The sequence below is a fragment of the Corvus brachyrhynchos genome, unplaced genomic scaffold (genome assembly GCF_000691975.1).
Source record: "Corvus brachyrhynchos isolate BGI_N302 unplaced genomic scaffold, ASM69197v1 scaffold255, whole genome shotgun sequence".
NCBI lineage: Eukaryota > Metazoa > Chordata > Aves > Passeriformes > Corvidae > Corvus > Corvus brachyrhynchos.
The window spans coordinates 3,807,757-3,824,545 of record NW_008238358.1 but is presented as its reverse complement, the minus strand read 5'-3'; the positions used below and the strand labels follow the sequence as shown (position 1 = coordinate 3,824,545).

At 37.9% G+C, this 16,789-nt stretch overlaps 1 protein-coding gene across 1 annotated transcript in view; it reads right to left on the bottom strand.

The window, feature by feature from the left end:
• Window positions 1-16,789, bottom strand: part of TTN (titin) — a 242,421-nt gene that overhangs the window by 71,710 nt on the left and 153,922 nt on the right. Inside the window, exons 197-233 of the mRNA XM_017735567.1 lie at window positions 16,595-16,763; window positions 16,225-16,491; window positions 15,783-16,049; window positions 15,413-15,691; window positions 14,915-15,323; window positions 14,687-14,811; window positions 14,325-14,591; window positions 13,394-13,663; window positions 12,896-13,198; window positions 12,469-12,771; window positions 11,925-12,112; window positions 11,728-11,842; window positions 10,860-11,144; window positions 10,426-10,577; window positions 10,151-10,298; window positions 9,866-10,043; window positions 9,651-9,772; window positions 9,267-9,554; window positions 8,877-9,173; window positions 8,589-8,775; window positions 7,947-8,062; window positions 7,546-7,845; window positions 7,019-7,318; window positions 6,826-6,931; window positions 5,553-5,749; window positions 5,148-5,453; window positions 4,772-5,050; window positions 4,069-4,368; window positions 3,667-3,969; window positions 3,198-3,569; window positions 2,798-3,100; window positions 2,031-2,330; window positions 1,638-1,934; window positions 1,254-1,538; window positions 875-1,168; window positions 186-485; window positions 7-82 (exon numbers count right to left, since the gene is read on the bottom strand). Of these exons, the coding sequence (XP_017591056.1) occupies window positions 7-82; window positions 186-485; window positions 875-1,168; window positions 1,254-1,538; window positions 1,638-1,934; window positions 2,031-2,330; window positions 2,798-3,100; window positions 3,198-3,569; window positions 3,667-3,969; window positions 4,069-4,368; window positions 4,772-5,050; window positions 5,148-5,453; window positions 5,553-5,749; window positions 6,826-6,931; window positions 7,019-7,318; window positions 7,546-7,845; window positions 7,947-8,062; window positions 8,589-8,775; window positions 8,877-9,173; window positions 9,267-9,554; window positions 9,651-9,772; window positions 9,866-10,043; window positions 10,151-10,298; window positions 10,426-10,577; window positions 10,860-11,144; window positions 11,728-11,842; window positions 11,925-12,112; window positions 12,469-12,771; window positions 12,896-13,198; window positions 13,394-13,663; window positions 14,325-14,591; window positions 14,687-14,811; window positions 14,915-15,323; window positions 15,413-15,691; window positions 15,783-16,049; window positions 16,225-16,491; window positions 16,595-16,763 (9,053 nt within the window). The remainder of the gene's footprint in view (window positions 1-6; window positions 83-185; window positions 486-874; window positions 1,169-1,253; window positions 1,539-1,637; window positions 1,935-2,030; window positions 2,331-2,797; window positions 3,101-3,197; window positions 3,570-3,666; window positions 3,970-4,068; window positions 4,369-4,771; window positions 5,051-5,147; window positions 5,454-5,552; window positions 5,750-6,825; window positions 6,932-7,018; window positions 7,319-7,545; window positions 7,846-7,946; window positions 8,063-8,588; window positions 8,776-8,876; window positions 9,174-9,266; window positions 9,555-9,650; window positions 9,773-9,865; window positions 10,044-10,150; window positions 10,299-10,425; window positions 10,578-10,859; window positions 11,145-11,727; window positions 11,843-11,924; window positions 12,113-12,468; window positions 12,772-12,895; window positions 13,199-13,393; window positions 13,664-14,324; window positions 14,592-14,686; window positions 14,812-14,914; window positions 15,324-15,412; window positions 15,692-15,782; window positions 16,050-16,224; window positions 16,492-16,594; window positions 16,764-16,789) is intronic.

The window sequence follows — 16,789 nt, the reverse complement described above, 5'->3', positions numbered from 1 at the left end:
GCAGGAATGTTAACTGCTTTTCCTGCCTTGACTTTGATAGTATCTCCTCTCACAGCCAAACGCAACGTAACAGCTGGAGGTACTGAAAAGAAGGAAAGTGACATAGTGAAGATGGAGATGAAGCAGAGAAATTGCCTTGAAGTGTTCTGAAGATATTTATATGGATTTCTTTAAAGCTGATATACCTTCATCATCCTGTATAACTACATTGAGGGGCAGTGATGGCTCACTTTCTCCAATCGCATTGACAGCTTTCACACGGAATTCATACATATGAAGTTCATCCAGTTTATCAACGAGAAGAGATGTTTTTGGACAGAGCCTTGCATTAACTCTTTCATAATCTTTTGAATCATGTCTCCTCTTCTCAACAATATAACCTAAGATGGGACTGCCACCATCACTGCGTGGTGGCTTCCAATCAAGTGTAATGGATGACTTTGTCCTCTCTGTGTACATGAACCTCTCAGGTGCTGTTGGAGGACCTATTAACACATAAATTACAATAACAGAAAATTAAAAAATCAGAGAATATTAAATCATATGAATGCAGTAGCTCTGGCCTTTTAAAACCATAGTTTTTGCATGTAAAGAATCTGAGTATGATTATGGCTAGTATAAAGTTTCTCATGTATGTGAAGAAAAAGGTAACAAGCACTGAGTCAGTAGGCACCAGTATTTTGCTATGTAAAGGACCACATTAACTTCAGAGAACTGATTCAGAAATCTGACTGCATTAATGAATCTAAGGCAGATACCTATCCATGTAGTTGAAAAATAAACACACTTTCTGTATAGAAGACAACAATATTGTCTTATTAATCTGACATTGATGTTTTTCTTTTTAAAAACACTGTATAATTAGTCATCTTACCTAATGGATCAACTGCAAGAATGGGTCCTATTTCAACAGGTGGACCAGTACCAAATTTGTTCTTGGCACTAACACGGAATTTGTATTCCTGCCCTTCAATTAGACCTGTAATATCACATTTAGATCTGTCTGTGTCTACAGCCAGTCTCCATGTATGCATTTTGGCATCCTTCCTTTCAACAATGAAGCCTGTGATTTCACTGCCACCATCATCTTCAGGATCAGACCAGTTAAGCAAACACATCTTTCTGTTTGTGACCACTGGCTTTAGGTCAAGGACTGGTCCGGGAACATCTGAAAAACAAAATCAAACAAATAAGGTAAAGCCCATACTGAACAAAAGAAAAGCTTATTTAATTTGAGAAAATATTTTTCTTACCAAATACTTCTACTCTGGTTCCTGCAGATTTTGAACCACTGCTATTGGTAGCAGTAATTACATATCTTCCATGGTCTTTTCTCAATGCATTCTTAATGGTTAACTCAGATTTTGTGCCGACATTTTCAATAACAACTCGATCTTTGTCTAATTCACCCTCCTCCACAGCCCATACAATGGTGGGAGTAGGACGCCCTGTCACAGTAGCAGGAATTTTAATAGTCTGCCCAGCCATGACCTGAATGCCTGCTTTCACAGAAACATCCAGCTCAACAGTGGGAGGCTCTGTGGAAGAAAGAGAAGCACTTCATTAGTTGAAGGGAGGGATTCAAACCAACCTTTTAAGCAGATAGATATTTCTTAAAAATAATACAATTGCAATACCTTTAGGTTCTGCAACAGTTACGGGTTCAGTTTCCCCAGGTGGTCCTTCGCCAGCTGCATTGAGTGCAGTAACACGGAGTTTATAGTCTGCACCTTCTCTGACTTCTCCAACAGTAAACTGTAGAACCTTAATGGGTTTCGCTGTACATCGTGACCACTCATTTACTCCCACCAGTTGTTTGTACACATGGTAACCGGTGATATCTCCACCACCATTGTACACAGGAGGTGCCCATTCTAGCTCAATAGACGTTGCACTTGTATCAGCAATCCTTGGAATCGGTGGACCAGGTGGCACTATTAATAAATAAACAAATAAGTGTAAATCAAAGTTAAAGGCTATGAATCCTATCTTGTCAACTGTCTGCTATTAGCTTCTGCTAAGCCACTTACTTATTGGGTCCTGTGCAGTTTTTGGATCTGATGGTGGACTAAATTTACCAGGGCCAGCTGCATTTTCAGCACATACTCTAAAGATATAAGTTAAACCTTCCAACAGTCCTTCAACTTTTACTTCCAGAGCATTCACAAGGTTCCTGTTGACCCGAGCCCAATGAGTACTATTAATTTCACGTTTTTCAATCCAGTATCCTATGATAGGGCTGCCATTATCTTTTGGTTCGTTCCACTTAACCAGCATACTGTTGCTGGTTACATCTTCCACATCAGGCTTATTAGGTGCGTCTGGTGGAGCTGAAAAAAGAAAAAAGGTGGTTTTGTCATCATTGCTGTCTCTTCAGAGCTTACGCAAAGCTAAGAGAGAACTAAGATTTAAGAAATTACTAATTTTAAGTAATTCATAGTTTTTCTGCTCTCTTAGAATCTTTGATTCCCAACAGCAACCAGCAATGAAATTTGCAATGGTTGTCTCTTTGGTAAGAATACTAGTCTATGAAGCACAGAGAATGTCACTATTCAGATGTTAAGTGTTTTAAATGTAAAGTTTTATGAATGTGATCATCATTCTTATGTGTTTACTATTGAAATTAGAATATTTTTGATATTTCCCTGTATTTCAATGGTTTAAAATGTGCAATAATTATCACATAGCCAAGTTTCTTCTGGGAAACATCCACACAGATAAAGCTGAGTATTCTAAGAGTCTCTTTAGTTTCACACTTTGTTTTCTGAAAAGGTTGTTCTCCAAAATTAAAACTTACAGAAAGGATCTTTAGCTGTCATTGGTTTTGAAACACATGGTGGTCCTGCTCCAACTCTATTTTCAGCAAATACGCGGAATAGATATTCTTTTCCTTCAATCAGTTTTGTTACATGGAATTTGCAATGCCTGAGTGTTGCACTGACAGTTACCCAGCCCATTTCAGCTTTTGTATTGTCTTTCTTTTCCAGTACATAGTTCAGGATTTCACTTCCACCATCATCAAGGGGAGGCTCCCACTTGCAAATGACAGAATTTTTCCTCAAATCTTCAAATACAAAGTTGACTGGAGGCCCGGGTGTATCTGTCAGTAAACCAAGAAAAATTATGAGTACTCATCTTGTGCACTTCTTACCTAGTACTCTGAACAACTAGGTGTTTTGAGGACATTCTTTACATACCCAACACATTGACTTCACATGAGGCTTTTGCAACTCCATGATCATTTTCTACTTTAATTGTAAATGTGCCATGGTCAGCTCTGATGGAGTCACGAATTGATAGTATGGACTCTCCTTCCTTATGGTTGTCTACACTCATACGTTCTGGCAGTGAAAGCTGGAAAGGTTTCTCTTCTTCAGCTTCACCCTTCTTCTTTTTAGGTACTATTACTCTCTTTTTGATATCCTCTGGTCTGATAACTTCATCATTCCTCAGCCAAGTGATAGATGGATAGGGTGATCCTGAAATATGTGCCTCAAGTATGATCTCATCACCTCTCTTCACCTCAAGGCCAGACTGTAGGTTTGCAGCAAGAAAGACTTTTGGAGCCTCTGTAATAACACAGAATGAGAAATGGAATGTAGAATTTTTCAGTATGTCTGAGGATGTATGGCAATTAATAAAAATGATCAAATGAGAAATTCATACCAATAGGATCCACAGCTTTCACAAAAGGAGTAATCCGAGAAGGCTCGCTGATGCCAGCAGCATTCTCAGCACGAACACGGAACTGATATTCCTTTCCTTCCTCAAGGCCTTTCACTGGGTAAGTTAGTAAGGGTACCAGATAGTCATTGCATCTCTCCCACCTCTCCTTGCCCTTAGCAAGCTTTTCTATTATATAGCCCATGATCTTGCTTCCACCATCAAACAGGGGTGGTTTCCATGTAAGAGTTACTGATTTTGATGTTGGATTATGGACTTCAAGGTCGACAGGTGGATCTGGGGGCTCTGTGAAAGAGTAGATCAAAAGATCATATGAGAAAACAAGTATGAAGATTTTATTTAAAATTCAATTTTTAAGATTATTAAAGAGAAAGACAAACTTACGTTTCGGGTCTTCTGCAATGATTGGGTTTCTTAGTTCAAGATAATCACCTCCTCCAATCTTATTGACAGCTTTAACACGGAAGTAATATTCACAGTTGGGGATAAGATCTTTGACTTGCCATGAAAGCTTATTTTCACCAGACATGACTGGGATGTATGTTTTACGACCTGCTTCCCTGCGTTCCAGAACATAATGCAAAATAGGAGTACCACCATCAAAGTCTGGAGGCTCCCAGGATACCTTGCAAGAATTCTTAGTTACTTCGCTTGCCTTAATGTCTTTACACTGTCCAGGTGGACCTGTTTTAAATAAGAATGAAAAAATTACTTAGCTAAATAGATATTTAGCTAAATTATATTTCATTGCTTTGCTTTGCAGAAAGCAAAGACCACAAATATGGAGTACACAGCATATTTTATGTTCCCAAATATATGTTCTCAAAGGTGAAAAATTCTCAGAATTCTTAAAACATTTTTATCTTCAAAATAATTGGGCTTTCAGCAGCCACTGAATAGTTAGGGCAACTCGAGGTAAGGTGGTGTTTCATGGGACTTCGTAACATTGCCTGTATAGCAATCTACATGTGTCTGAGTTGAAGTGATTTGTACACCTGGCAGAAGTATCTTTCTAGTCTTTTCTTCTGTCAGCTGCAGGGCCCAAGTGAAAATAAGTATATTTCTCAGAATGGAATAATGTAGTTACCTATGACTTTGACATTGACTGAACCAGTTGTTGATGCCAGCTTGTTCTCGAGTGTAATAGTATAAACACCAGCATCAGCATGAACACTGTCTATCACTTCAAGCAATGCAGAGGTATAGTCACTCTTCATTGTTGTTCTGTCACCAGCTTTCAACTCTCTGCCGTCTTTGTGCCATGTTATAGTTGGGGATGGAACAGCTCTGAAGGGTACAGGGATACTTAGTTTCTGTCCTTTAACAACAACAATGTCACGAGTTTTTAGATCAATGGTTGGGTTACCTGTAAAAGCAAGCATAATGTTATTAAAAAGTTGCCAAACACCATTCTTTTTAGTTATGCAGATCCAAAAAAAAAAGAAAAAGGAATCTATTCTTACAGTCTGGGTCCTTGGCAACAACTTTTTCTGAGATGTCTGATGGCTCACTAGCTCCAACAGCATTGACAGCTCTGACTCTTAGCACATATTCCTTGTCTGGAACAACACCCTCGTCCACTTTACACTTTAGATCTTTAATTGGACGAGAATTGATTCGCATCCATTTTTCTGTTCCTGCTTCACACATCTCAACATTGTATCCAATAATAGGACTACCACCATTCTTCTCAGGAGGTTTCCATGCAATGCAAATGTGCTTTCGGCCTGCATCTGTGACATGTAAATCCTGAGGAGGTGAAGGAGGGCCTGCAGAAATGGAAAAGTATTGTGTGATTTTCCTCCCAGAATATCTGTTCTACACAGTACACTGCTTCTAAAATTCATACACTGTATTATTCTACTTACTTGTTGGATCTTCAATATGGACAAGTTCAGTTGGTTCACTGGGATGACCACATCCAGCTTCATTTTCTGCACGAACCTGGAACTGTACATCTGTACCTTCAATGACATCTGTCACTCTGAAATTGCAATCTGGACCAGCTGTCTTCCCAGCTTTTACCCAGCGAGTGGCTAACTTTTCCTTCTTTTCAATAACATATCTGAATAGATTGGGGAAAATACTGTCAGGCACTTGAAATAGGAACACTTCAGACTTCTTGTTCAAGAAAACAGATGAAAAGAGATTAGAATAGTTTAGACAGTGGAAAAGTAAAGAGAATCATGGGTAACAGATTCAATGAACTTTTCTTCAGACATTAGCCACTTAGTTCTAGTAGGTCTCAGCCCCTAATAGGGCTGACATCACTGACAGACCCAGGTCTGAAAGTCAGTTCTTGAACTGTGCTCTGTATTTTAGAACTGAAGTGTGTTCTCAGGTTGTAGAGAGCTGCAGAGGCAAAAGAACCTCCAAGCTGTACTTGTATCTTTGCTAGTTTGGATCTCAGTGGTCAGTCCATTGAGAATATTTGTGGATACTATTATTTGGCTGTCAAAATTCTGCTTAGGACAGGCTATAGCAAAGTAATACAAGTGACTTCTGTTGCTTCAGGCAGATCTCTGTACTTGTGGGTTCAGATGTGCCTACTGTGATTGGGAAGGAGAGGAAGAATGAAACTATAAAGAGGAAAAATCTAACTGACAGTCAGGATGAATTTCAGAGTACAGATACTTTGGTAACCAAAGAAAAAGACAAGTTAGAATCAACCCAGAGGAGTAAAACAGTCTGTTTAAAATGTATTATAAAGAAGAAAATGGACAGAAAAGAGGTAAGTCTTGATTTTAGCTGAGTGCATACAGTTTGAATGAGAAACTAAGGCAGAAGGAAAATGCAACAATATTACTTGATAGATGAGTCTAAGTGGCTACTATTCTGGAGGAACAGGAAACTATGGCAGCTTTTTTCTTTTTTTTAATACACAGTTCAGTATTATTAAATGCTGTTTTGAGGATGTTGACACACATTCATTGTTCAGGCACAGTAGGTATTTTATTTGCATAATTTCCACATTTTAGAATAAAACCCTTCACTGCTTTGACCACATGGCTTCTCTTACATCCATCCACCTCATTTTTATATAAAATGTGTCCATTTAAAACAAATATTTTGAGAGAAATATCTTCATTTGTTAAAAGATGTTTATCTACAGGAGCCTACACAAACTTAAAATGATCTTACCTTTGAATCGGTCTGCCACCATCATTCTTAGGTGGCTCCCATTTTAAATCAACATGGCCTTTTTTCACTTCAACTATTGTAAGGGCATATGGAGGTCCAGGGGTTGCTAACATAAAAAAAGTGCACATATTAGAAGACTATGAATTCATGATATGTGAGCTACTGATCACTCAGTAAGCGAATCAAAACTTACTGAAGGTATCTTTAGCAAGCACTGAGTCCTCAATTTCACAGTAGTCACTCTGTCCAATGGCATTTTCAGCAGCCACACGGAACACATACAATGAGCCTTCAGTCAGTGGGCTCACTGTGTACTTGGTATCTTTCACTGTCGTGTCAACTGTCTGCCAACCTTTCCGCCTTACATCTCTTTTTTCAACAATGTAGTTGGTAATTGGGGAACCCCCATCTTTTTCTGGTACTGTCCATTTAAGATCTGCTGTGTTTTTAGTAATATTAATAACTTCAAGCCACCGGGGTGGTGAAGGAGGGTCTGCAAAAGAGAAAAAGAAGGTAAACCAGGATGTTGCAATTCCCATGAAAGATCTTGGAAGATCAAAACTATCAAAACTTTGTATTTCCTGAACTGAAGCAGGGCAGATTTTAGTACTTCATAAGAGTTCATTTGGTACCTACAAAGACAGACAGACAGACATGGGGCTTTTTTAAAGTCAGAGACAGTGTATTTGGAGTAGCAGCGCATTCTGAAACAGTACTCACAGAGCCTCTCCTTGCACAGCACAGGGTCACTGGGTTCACTGGGCTCACTCTCGCCAGCCCTGTTCACAGCTCTTACACGGAATGAATATTCTTGTTTCTCCATAAGATCTTTGAGGAAGTGTTCAGTTGTGGGAACTCCTTCAGCCACTCTCACCCACTCGTCGGTTCCAGTCTTCAGCAGTTCAATAACGTAAGATTCAATCTTTGCCCCTCCATCGTGTTCTGGCTTTGTCCAGTTCAGGGTTAGGAATGTCTTGCCAACGTCTCTCACAGTTGGCTTTCCGGGAGGCCATGGTGGATCTAGACAAGAGTCCAATATTAATTATGTCATTGAAAACAATATTGTTGTTGTTGTTGTTGTTGTTGCTAAATTAAATCATTAAAAAATGTGTTTATTATACCGATTGGATCTTTCACTAAGATTGGCTCTGTTTCCTTGCTTGGTTTTCCAGGTCCTGCAAGATTCTCTGCCAAGACTCGGAACTTATATTTCTTCTTATTTGTAAGACCTTTAACTCTGGAAATAAAAATTAAGTTTGATTAAACCAAACCTAGGCATTAATTAATTTCTAAAACATTATTCTCTCCACTCTTCATACTACAGATTACTTGGAAAATCTAAAAATACCCAAATTATTGCTAATGATGTCAATACATTGTCAACACTAAAATGGTGCACCATGACAGAAACAAACGTTTTGAGTACCATCGTGGATTTTCACATATTCCATGGTTTTTAGTTAATAATAGTATCAGAAGAAAAAAAACTAAGGATTTTGGTAAATTGATACTTGAGATGGCCATGTCTGCTGTTTTAGAGTATCTTAAGAATAAGCACAGAAATTATTAAGATACAAGACTTGATTAATTCTTCAGTAAAGACACTCCTCGATAAAACTAACTACCAGCCAGGGGTAGTTGGATCAAAACTTACAGAAGCTAGAAAAAAAAGAGTAGGAACAATATAAAACTTATTTTAAAAGCTAATGTTACGTTTTTATGTCTCTGTGACTTATTTCAGCCTAAACTGACTGTAGTCTTACTTGAATGTTGTATCTTTCACTGGCATTTTGTTGCATTTTATCCATTTATCCTGCTCAGGATCATATCTTTCAACCCAGTATCCAGTTATGGGGCTGCCACCATCTTCATCTGGTTCATTCCATGTTAAAGTGACTGAATCTTTAGTGACCTCTGTAGGCTTGAGACCTGTTGGAGGGCCTGGTGGATCTGTATAAATTAAAAAACAAAGAAAAAACAAACCCATCAGATAGGGGGTTTTTTTCCTGTTAAAATACTGTAATAATTTAACATTAATTTAATTAACTAACCAAATGAATATTTGGCAATGATGGGGCTACACTGTGCTGGCTCCCCAACACCATACATGTTCTCAGCACTGACTCGAAACACATATTCTTTATGAGGAGTTAAATTAGTAGCTCTGAATTTTGTGTCTTTAATAGTAGATGACAACTTGTCCCATATTTCACTGTCTGTAGCTCTTTTCTCAAGGACGTAGTTGGTAATTTTAGAACCCCCATCATCTCGTGGAGGATTCCATGTCAGAAGGCAGGATTCATTTGTAATTTCTGATACATCAAATGCAGCTGGTGGACCAGGTTTATCTGTAGAGGACAAGATGTGAATGTTAATCTTCTGCATGCATACTGTGGTACGTTGCTAATGATTTATACAAACAACATAAAATACATGCATACCAAGAACATTAACTTCAACAACAGCAGTAGCACGTCCACTGGAATTCACAGCTTCTATAATATAGGTTCCACTGTCACTCCTCTTGCTGTCTGTAATAGTGACTGTAGAATGATTAGGCTGGCTTTCAATGGTGATTCTGTTGTCAGGTCTCAAAATTTTTTCAGCTTTGGTCCAAGTAATCTGGGGCTCAGGCTTTCCAGTTACTTTAGCTGGCAGCTCAATTTTGGTTCCAGCTTTCACAGTGAGTCCAGCAAGAAGCTTCACATCTAAGAAAATTTCTGGAGCCTCTGATTTAGGAGAGAATGAAAATGTTGTTATAGCAACAGTAGTTCAGACTGGTAAAAATAAAGCATCTATGGCAATTTAGCAAGTGAAGTAGTTACCTTTTGAATCAATGGCCTGAATATCATCAGTTGGCTTACTTGGCCTACTCGCTCCCATTCTGTTCAAAGCCTTAACCCGATAAGCATACCACTCTCCCTCCTTGAGCTTTGTTACTTCCATTCTGTTAAAAAAAATTTTAAAAATTCAAGTATTTAGAGTGGTGAGGATGGCACAATTAGTTAAGAGGATATATCTACTGTGTCAATTTACTTACTTTGTTTCAATAACAGGCTCCCCACATATCTCCCACTTGTCTGTACCACGTTGGCATTTTTCTACCAGATAACCCTTAATGCGGGCACCACCATCATATTTGGGAGGCTCCCATGTTAGGAAGATTCCTTTTGATGTTGGATTTCTCCATTTAACATTTTCTGGTGGGTCGGGAACCGCTATTAAAAATTAAAAACATATGGGGTCTTAGAAACCAGTCTAAGGAAGATAGATTATTTTTACACCTTATTTTGAAGAAAATCAGAAAAATTTCAAATATGCTCACTTGCTGGTATTGACATATTTACAGGTTCATCAATATATGCAGGTTCTCCAGGGCCACATTTATTGCATGCAGAAACTCTGAATAAATATTCTTTCCCTTGGACAAGGTCAGGTACAGTGAACTCTTGGTCAACAATATGATCCATAACCTAAAGAGAAGAAAGGTTGCAATGTGTTTTTAAAATTTATTTCCAAAGAGTGATTACCAAAATAAGACACAAAACTCAGTGGAAATAATATAGCAATAGAAATTTAAATGAGAAAGAATGAACTTACTTTGCTCCATGTTTTCCGGCTTACTTCACGTTTTTCAATTATATAGCCAGTAACTGGACTTCCGCCATCATCTTCTGGAGGTTCCCATGCGAGCTGTACTGTACTCCTGAGTACTTCTAAAACATTGAGTTCTCTTGGTGCACTTGGACAGGCTAGAAGACACAGAAATTGCATTATTTTGTAATTGGTGTTTGATAGATGATCTCTATGTAATGTGTCTACCAGAAGACAGTCTTGTTAAGTCATTCCTCTTTAAACAAAAAAGCTGCATATTGAAAACTAGAAAAGAGGCTTTTTGAGGAAGGACTTTTAGTTTTCAGTTCTATTTTAATATACTTGGTTGGATGTTGTGAGATTACACATTATTAACCTAAATAAATTTTAGCAAGAAAAATATGCAATGTTATTGCTAGAATACATACATGTTCACTTACCAATGACATTAACTTTAATTTCTCCTGAAACAGATGACACTGGGTTTTTTAATGTTAAGTAATAAATTCCCTTGTCTGGGCGCTCACTCGGAGTAATTACAAGTTCTGCAAAGGAGGCAGTGGTCTTCATTTTCACACGATCACCCTCTTCTAAGACTTGGTCACCAAAAGACCATGTGGCAGTTGGCACAGGGTACCCAGTGGTGGGAACATGGATCTTGATTGGCTCTGGAACAATAACTTCCAGTCCATCCTTAAATGCACTTAGGTCCATTGTAGGTCCAACTGGAAAAAAAGGAAAATGGATTAAATGAATTATTTTGAGAAGTTATAAACATGGCTAATGATAATTGTGTTGAGAGGCTGATTCTGACTGTATCTCAGCCTGCAGGTCTAGCTTGCTGTATCTCAGCCTGTCTAAACCTAGCTTTGTCTTACGATTCCCTACCTCTTCTGGCTAAATGTTTTGGGTTTTTAAAAAAATATGTGAGATGGTAAGGGAGATTAGTATTAAAAAGTATGACATCTGATTTACCCTTTAATGTAAAAACTCTGCATTGTTTAATTTTCTTTTCAGGTATCTTCTTTTTCCTTCTGCCTTTCTTTCCTTCTGTTACCTCTCACCTTCCACAAAGGTAGGTCAGGAGACAAAAGGTCATGCCTTGCTCCTCAGGCAACCTAACAGGCCTTTATCTAATAGTACAGATAATTATCTGCAGAATTCATAATGGAGGAGAAATAGCTCATAATCTCAAATGTCTCAGGTGTGCCAGTTATCTGGTGAAAAATATACATATTACCCACAAGATGCACTTTAACTGTGTGCCTTATCTGATTAATTGTTTTTAATAAATAGCATATGGCTTACCAAAAGTATCATCTGCAGTTAATGGCCCAATAGCCTCTGCTGGGTCAGACACACCAGCTGCATTTTCTGCTGAGACTCTGTAGTAATAACTGGATCCTTGTTTCAATCCAGTTACCTAAAAAGCACAAACAATCATTTACTAACTCATATTAAAGATGATCTACATATTTTACCTGTTGATGAAGAGAACATCATACCTTAAAAGTAAGAGCAGGTACTAGTTTAGGATTACAACGAATCCACTTATCTGTTCCTTCCTCTTGCCTTTCAACAATATAGCCTAAGATTGGACTTCCTCCGTCTTCGAGAGGAGGTTCCCATGTGAGCTGAACTGATGACTTAGTTTGATCTGAGTGCTCAAGGTTAATGGGAGGACTTGGTCTCTCTGAAAAAAATGTGAAACAAATATATTTGCACAGCTGATAAAGGAGCATGGTTCTATAAATTAACTGTTTCTACCTTACAGTACTCTTTTTAAAGCCTTTGCATAGCTTTTTCTAAACCAATTTTTAAAACTGAGGTTGGATCCTAACTTCAGAGAAAAAAAAATTTGAAGTTCTTACTAAACCAAATGGTAGCAAGGTACTCCTGCTATGTTTGAAGGATAAAAGAAGGGAAAATCTGACTGTACACAGTATTTGCAGCACACAGATTCATCAACTAAACTTTCCTGCATGCATAGCATCCAAAATGCTCCCGTCTCATAATGGAATCATAATTACACATACTTTGCATACTTACTTATTGGGTCCATGATTTTTACTGCACGTGTAGCAGGACTTGGTTTGCCAACTCCAACCATGTTTTGAGCTCTTACTCTGAAGAAATATTCTTCATTTTCCACAACATCAGTCAGGACAGCTGACAGTTCATCAGCTCCTGTGGTCATAGTCGGCTCCCATCTGATGGTAGCTCTGTTACGCAGTTCAATAACGTAGCCAGTAATCGGAGATCCTCCATCATACTCAGGTGGTTCCCAGCTAAGTGTGGCTCCAAACCTGTTCACATCAGTAACTTCTACATTTTGAGGAGGACCAGGAACATCTGCATTTTATTTTAGGATGAAAAAAGGAAAAAGAAGGTATGTAGGTTTTACCTATTGTTAGCATTTGTAACTGTTTTTCTTACACAGCCATCAAACACTGAGTTTTTCATAACTTCTGCTTACCAAATTTGCTCTTAGCTTCCACAGGTGTGTCTGTTTCCACTGGCTCACCAGTGCCCACTCTGTTGCGTGCACTAACACGGAAGAGGTATTCAACTCCTCCTTTCTGAAGTCCAGTAACAGTGTATTCACAATTTTCAGCACGATCTGTGACCACAATCCAGGTCTTACGCTTGATATCACGTCTTTCAACGACGTAGCCTATGATTTTACTTCCACCATCACTTTCTGGTTCTTGCCATGCGAGACCAACTTCACCATCATAAGTTTCAGTGACTTCCAAGTTTCTAACTGGACCTGGAACATCTATTAAAGATATGACAGTACTTCAGGGCATTGCATCTATTTTTGTCCCTCTGGCTAGAGAAGAGGAGTCTGAGGGGAGACCTCAATATGATCTACAGCTTCCCCATGAAGGGAAGCAGAGGGCTTCCCCCTCAATAAAAGCTTTTTATTCTGTGAAATAATGCTAACCAAGGTTTTAATAATACGAGTACTTACCAATGACCTCTACATTGATGAATGCTTCTGCCTGGCCATGTTTGTTTCGAAGCACAACCCTGTACCTTCCCTTATCTGATTTCTTTGCTTCATGAATTTTGAAGGTAGTGCAGTCAGTTGTTGTATCAACAGTTGTTGTGGGCAGACTTTCCCCTGCTTTCAACCATTCAGCTTCTGCTCTTGGGTAGGCATCATACGGGACAGTCATAGTTAAAGGCTTCCCAACATCAACCACAAGGTTTTGATCACCAGTCTTGATTTTAGGTGCAGCTAAGAAAGATGAATGTGAAAAGTCAGTACTTGCATATATATATTAAAAATTGATATATTTGTGCAGTCAGCAAAGAAGCTAACATAGAAAAGTAAAAGGAGCTAATTCTAAAGGAGTAAAAAAGGAGCAAATTCTAAGGAAATCCTTCATAGACTCATTGGACAAGTCCAGAGAAAGAAATACAGGCTGGTTGGTATGTACTGTGTCCTCCTATAAAATCAGGAAAGAAAGAGTTGCTTTTTGAGAACTAATTTAATTATTTTATTGGTCGATTCTGTAAAATAGACAAATTAGGAATTTAATGTCTTAAATGACTTAAATGAGTAGGCCAAATAATTTTCATATTTTTTAGTGACTTAATGAAAAGCTTAAAGCTCCTTTAAGCTTAAATCTTGCTCTTTGCTATATGCACATTGGAAAGAGACATATTTTCCTCAACAGCTAGATAAACATGGTATAACAAAAAATGTTCGTTGTTTAAATTCATATTCATATAGTTTTACAGATTTGTTAAACAAACTTCAAATATTTTAACACTTTTCTCAGACTCCTTGTATATTCATTTTAGTTCAACTCTTTGAAAGACCAAAAATCAATTTAGTTAAACAGGAATTCACTAATCTAAGATTTTATAAAAGCAGCACAAATCAAGCAACTTACCAGCTAATTCAAGCTTAGCTCTAGCTTCCTTATCTTTGGCGATAAATCTGTATTCCCCTTGGTCACGGGGCTTTATGTCACACACCTGCAACCTGTGGACCTTCCCTTCACTCATCATCTGATGTTTGTCACCTTGGATGATAATCATGTTATTTCTCAACCATTTGACCTCCACACCATCTTTGTTCAATTCAGCCATGAAGATGACATCTGCACCAGGAGCTTCATAAATATCTTGTGGTGGTCGAATAATCTCAACAGGGATTTCTGAAATAAATGTTAATTTATTTGGTATCATTTTTTTATTGTTTCTACTATTATTAAATAATGCAGAAATAAATCCCATTCAATTTTACACATACCTTCAACAAAAAGTCTTGCCTTAGATCTCCTGTCATCCACTCCACAGGAATATTCACACTCATCATCTAGTCTACAGTCTTTTATGATTAATCTGTGCAGATTTCCATCCTTTTCAAATTGGTATCTTTATAGGGGAGAAAAATAAGCAGTATTTTAGTTTCCAGACAAAGCAATAAAGTAAAACAAGCATGTTTAGCGCATTCAGAAGCATAATAAAAGGCACATACTTTTTGCCTTCTTTGATTTCTCTTCCATTTCTGTACCATTTTACACTGACTTTCTCTTTGGAAAGCTGGCACGTAAAGACAGCATCATCAAATTCAGTGACAGTCTGGTCCTGAAGATGTTCAGTGAAGTCTGCTGGTGCTTCTGTGATGATAAGCTCTGCAACTGATTTGTCTTGTCCAGCAGTAACAGTGTATTCACCTTCATCTATAAACCCACAGTCTTTAATGATCAATGAGTGCTTGAATTTATCAATTTTGTACAAAATGCGCCTATCAAACGTGATCTCTTCTCCATTCTTTGTCCATTTGAGAGTTGCATTAAGGCGATTGACTTTGCACCAGAATGTGACAGTTTTCTTTTCCATGGTCTCAATGTCTTCAAGGGGCTCAACAATTCTGAGATCCTCCTCTGTTATGACAAAAAGTGAACATTTTTACATCCGCATATAAAATTGAACGTAAATGATGAAACAATTTTATGTAGTGCAACTTACTTACCTAATACTTTTAAGGCAGCAGAGCTTTTAACGTGTTCACCTCTCTGGTTTGTCAGTGAGATGGTGTAGGTAGCTTGATCTTTCAACTCTGCATCTCTGATTCTGAGAGTGTAGACTACACCCTTCTGAACAATAATGTACTTTGCACTATCAAATATTGCCTCATCATTTTTGTACCATTTCTCTTTGGCACCCTCTTTATTGACTTCACAGTTGAAGATAATTTCTTGACACTCATTAACTTCTTGGTCCTTAAGAGGAGTTATAATCTTGAGTTTTTCTGAAATTGAGAAAACAGAAGAAATAGGACGTCATGTAGTATAAAGAATGCAACAAAACGTGCACCTAGACATTGTTAAAATAAAACCTACCAATCACTGCTAAGTGTGCTGTAGCTTTAGCATCACCAACCATCACAGTATACATTCCTGTATCTCCTAGAATAGAGTCTTTAACCACAAGTGTTCTCTTTTTGCCATCTGAAATGATGTCGTACTTATCACCAGGCTCCAGGACTGTGTCACCCCTCAGCCACTGTACTGTAATGGCTTCTTTGGATACTGAACAGACAAATTCAGCTTTTTCTCCTTCAAGTACCTCAAGATTTTGTGGTCTGGTAAGAAATTCTGCTGCAAGTTCTGAAAGAAAACATTTTTGTAGATACATATTTTATTATTTTATTTTATATTTTATTTTATTTCATTTTTAGTTGTGAATGGAATAAACCAAGTTGTGTATTATTACTGATTTTTTAATGGTTTAAATTTTATTCTTTTTTTCCAGGATAAAACCCCACCAACGTAGCGCTCTTACCATGTACAGTAAGTTTCCCTGTCGTACTTGAGCTTGGGAGCTTGCAAGTGTATTTGCCAGCATCTTCAGGATGAGCATTATGTATAACAAGAATTCTCTTTCTACCATCAGCAATGTGTTCAAATCTACCACCATCAGGCACCTCTTCATCTCCTTTAAGCCAAGTAACTTCAGCATTAGGCTTTGAAACTTCACAGATCAATTTTACAGTATCACCTTCATTTACTTCAAGGTCAGGAAGATTTTTTGTGAAAACGGCCTCTTCCTCTGCAAAAAGAATTTTGAAAGATGATGAAAGCCTGTCATTAAAAAACCCCACTCTCACATTTTTTATCGTTCACATATTGGATTCTAAAACACTATCACTTACCTATCACTGTAAGTAAGCCAGAAGTTCGAGCTGTTTTTGCTTCACAGGAATATTCAGCTTCATCATCAAAGACACATTTACTGATGACAAGAATGTGTTCTGCACCTTTAGAAATTATGTCATACTTTTTGCCTTTTCTAATTTCCACGCCATCCTTAAACCACTTCACCTGTTTCAGAACAAATTAACATGGTT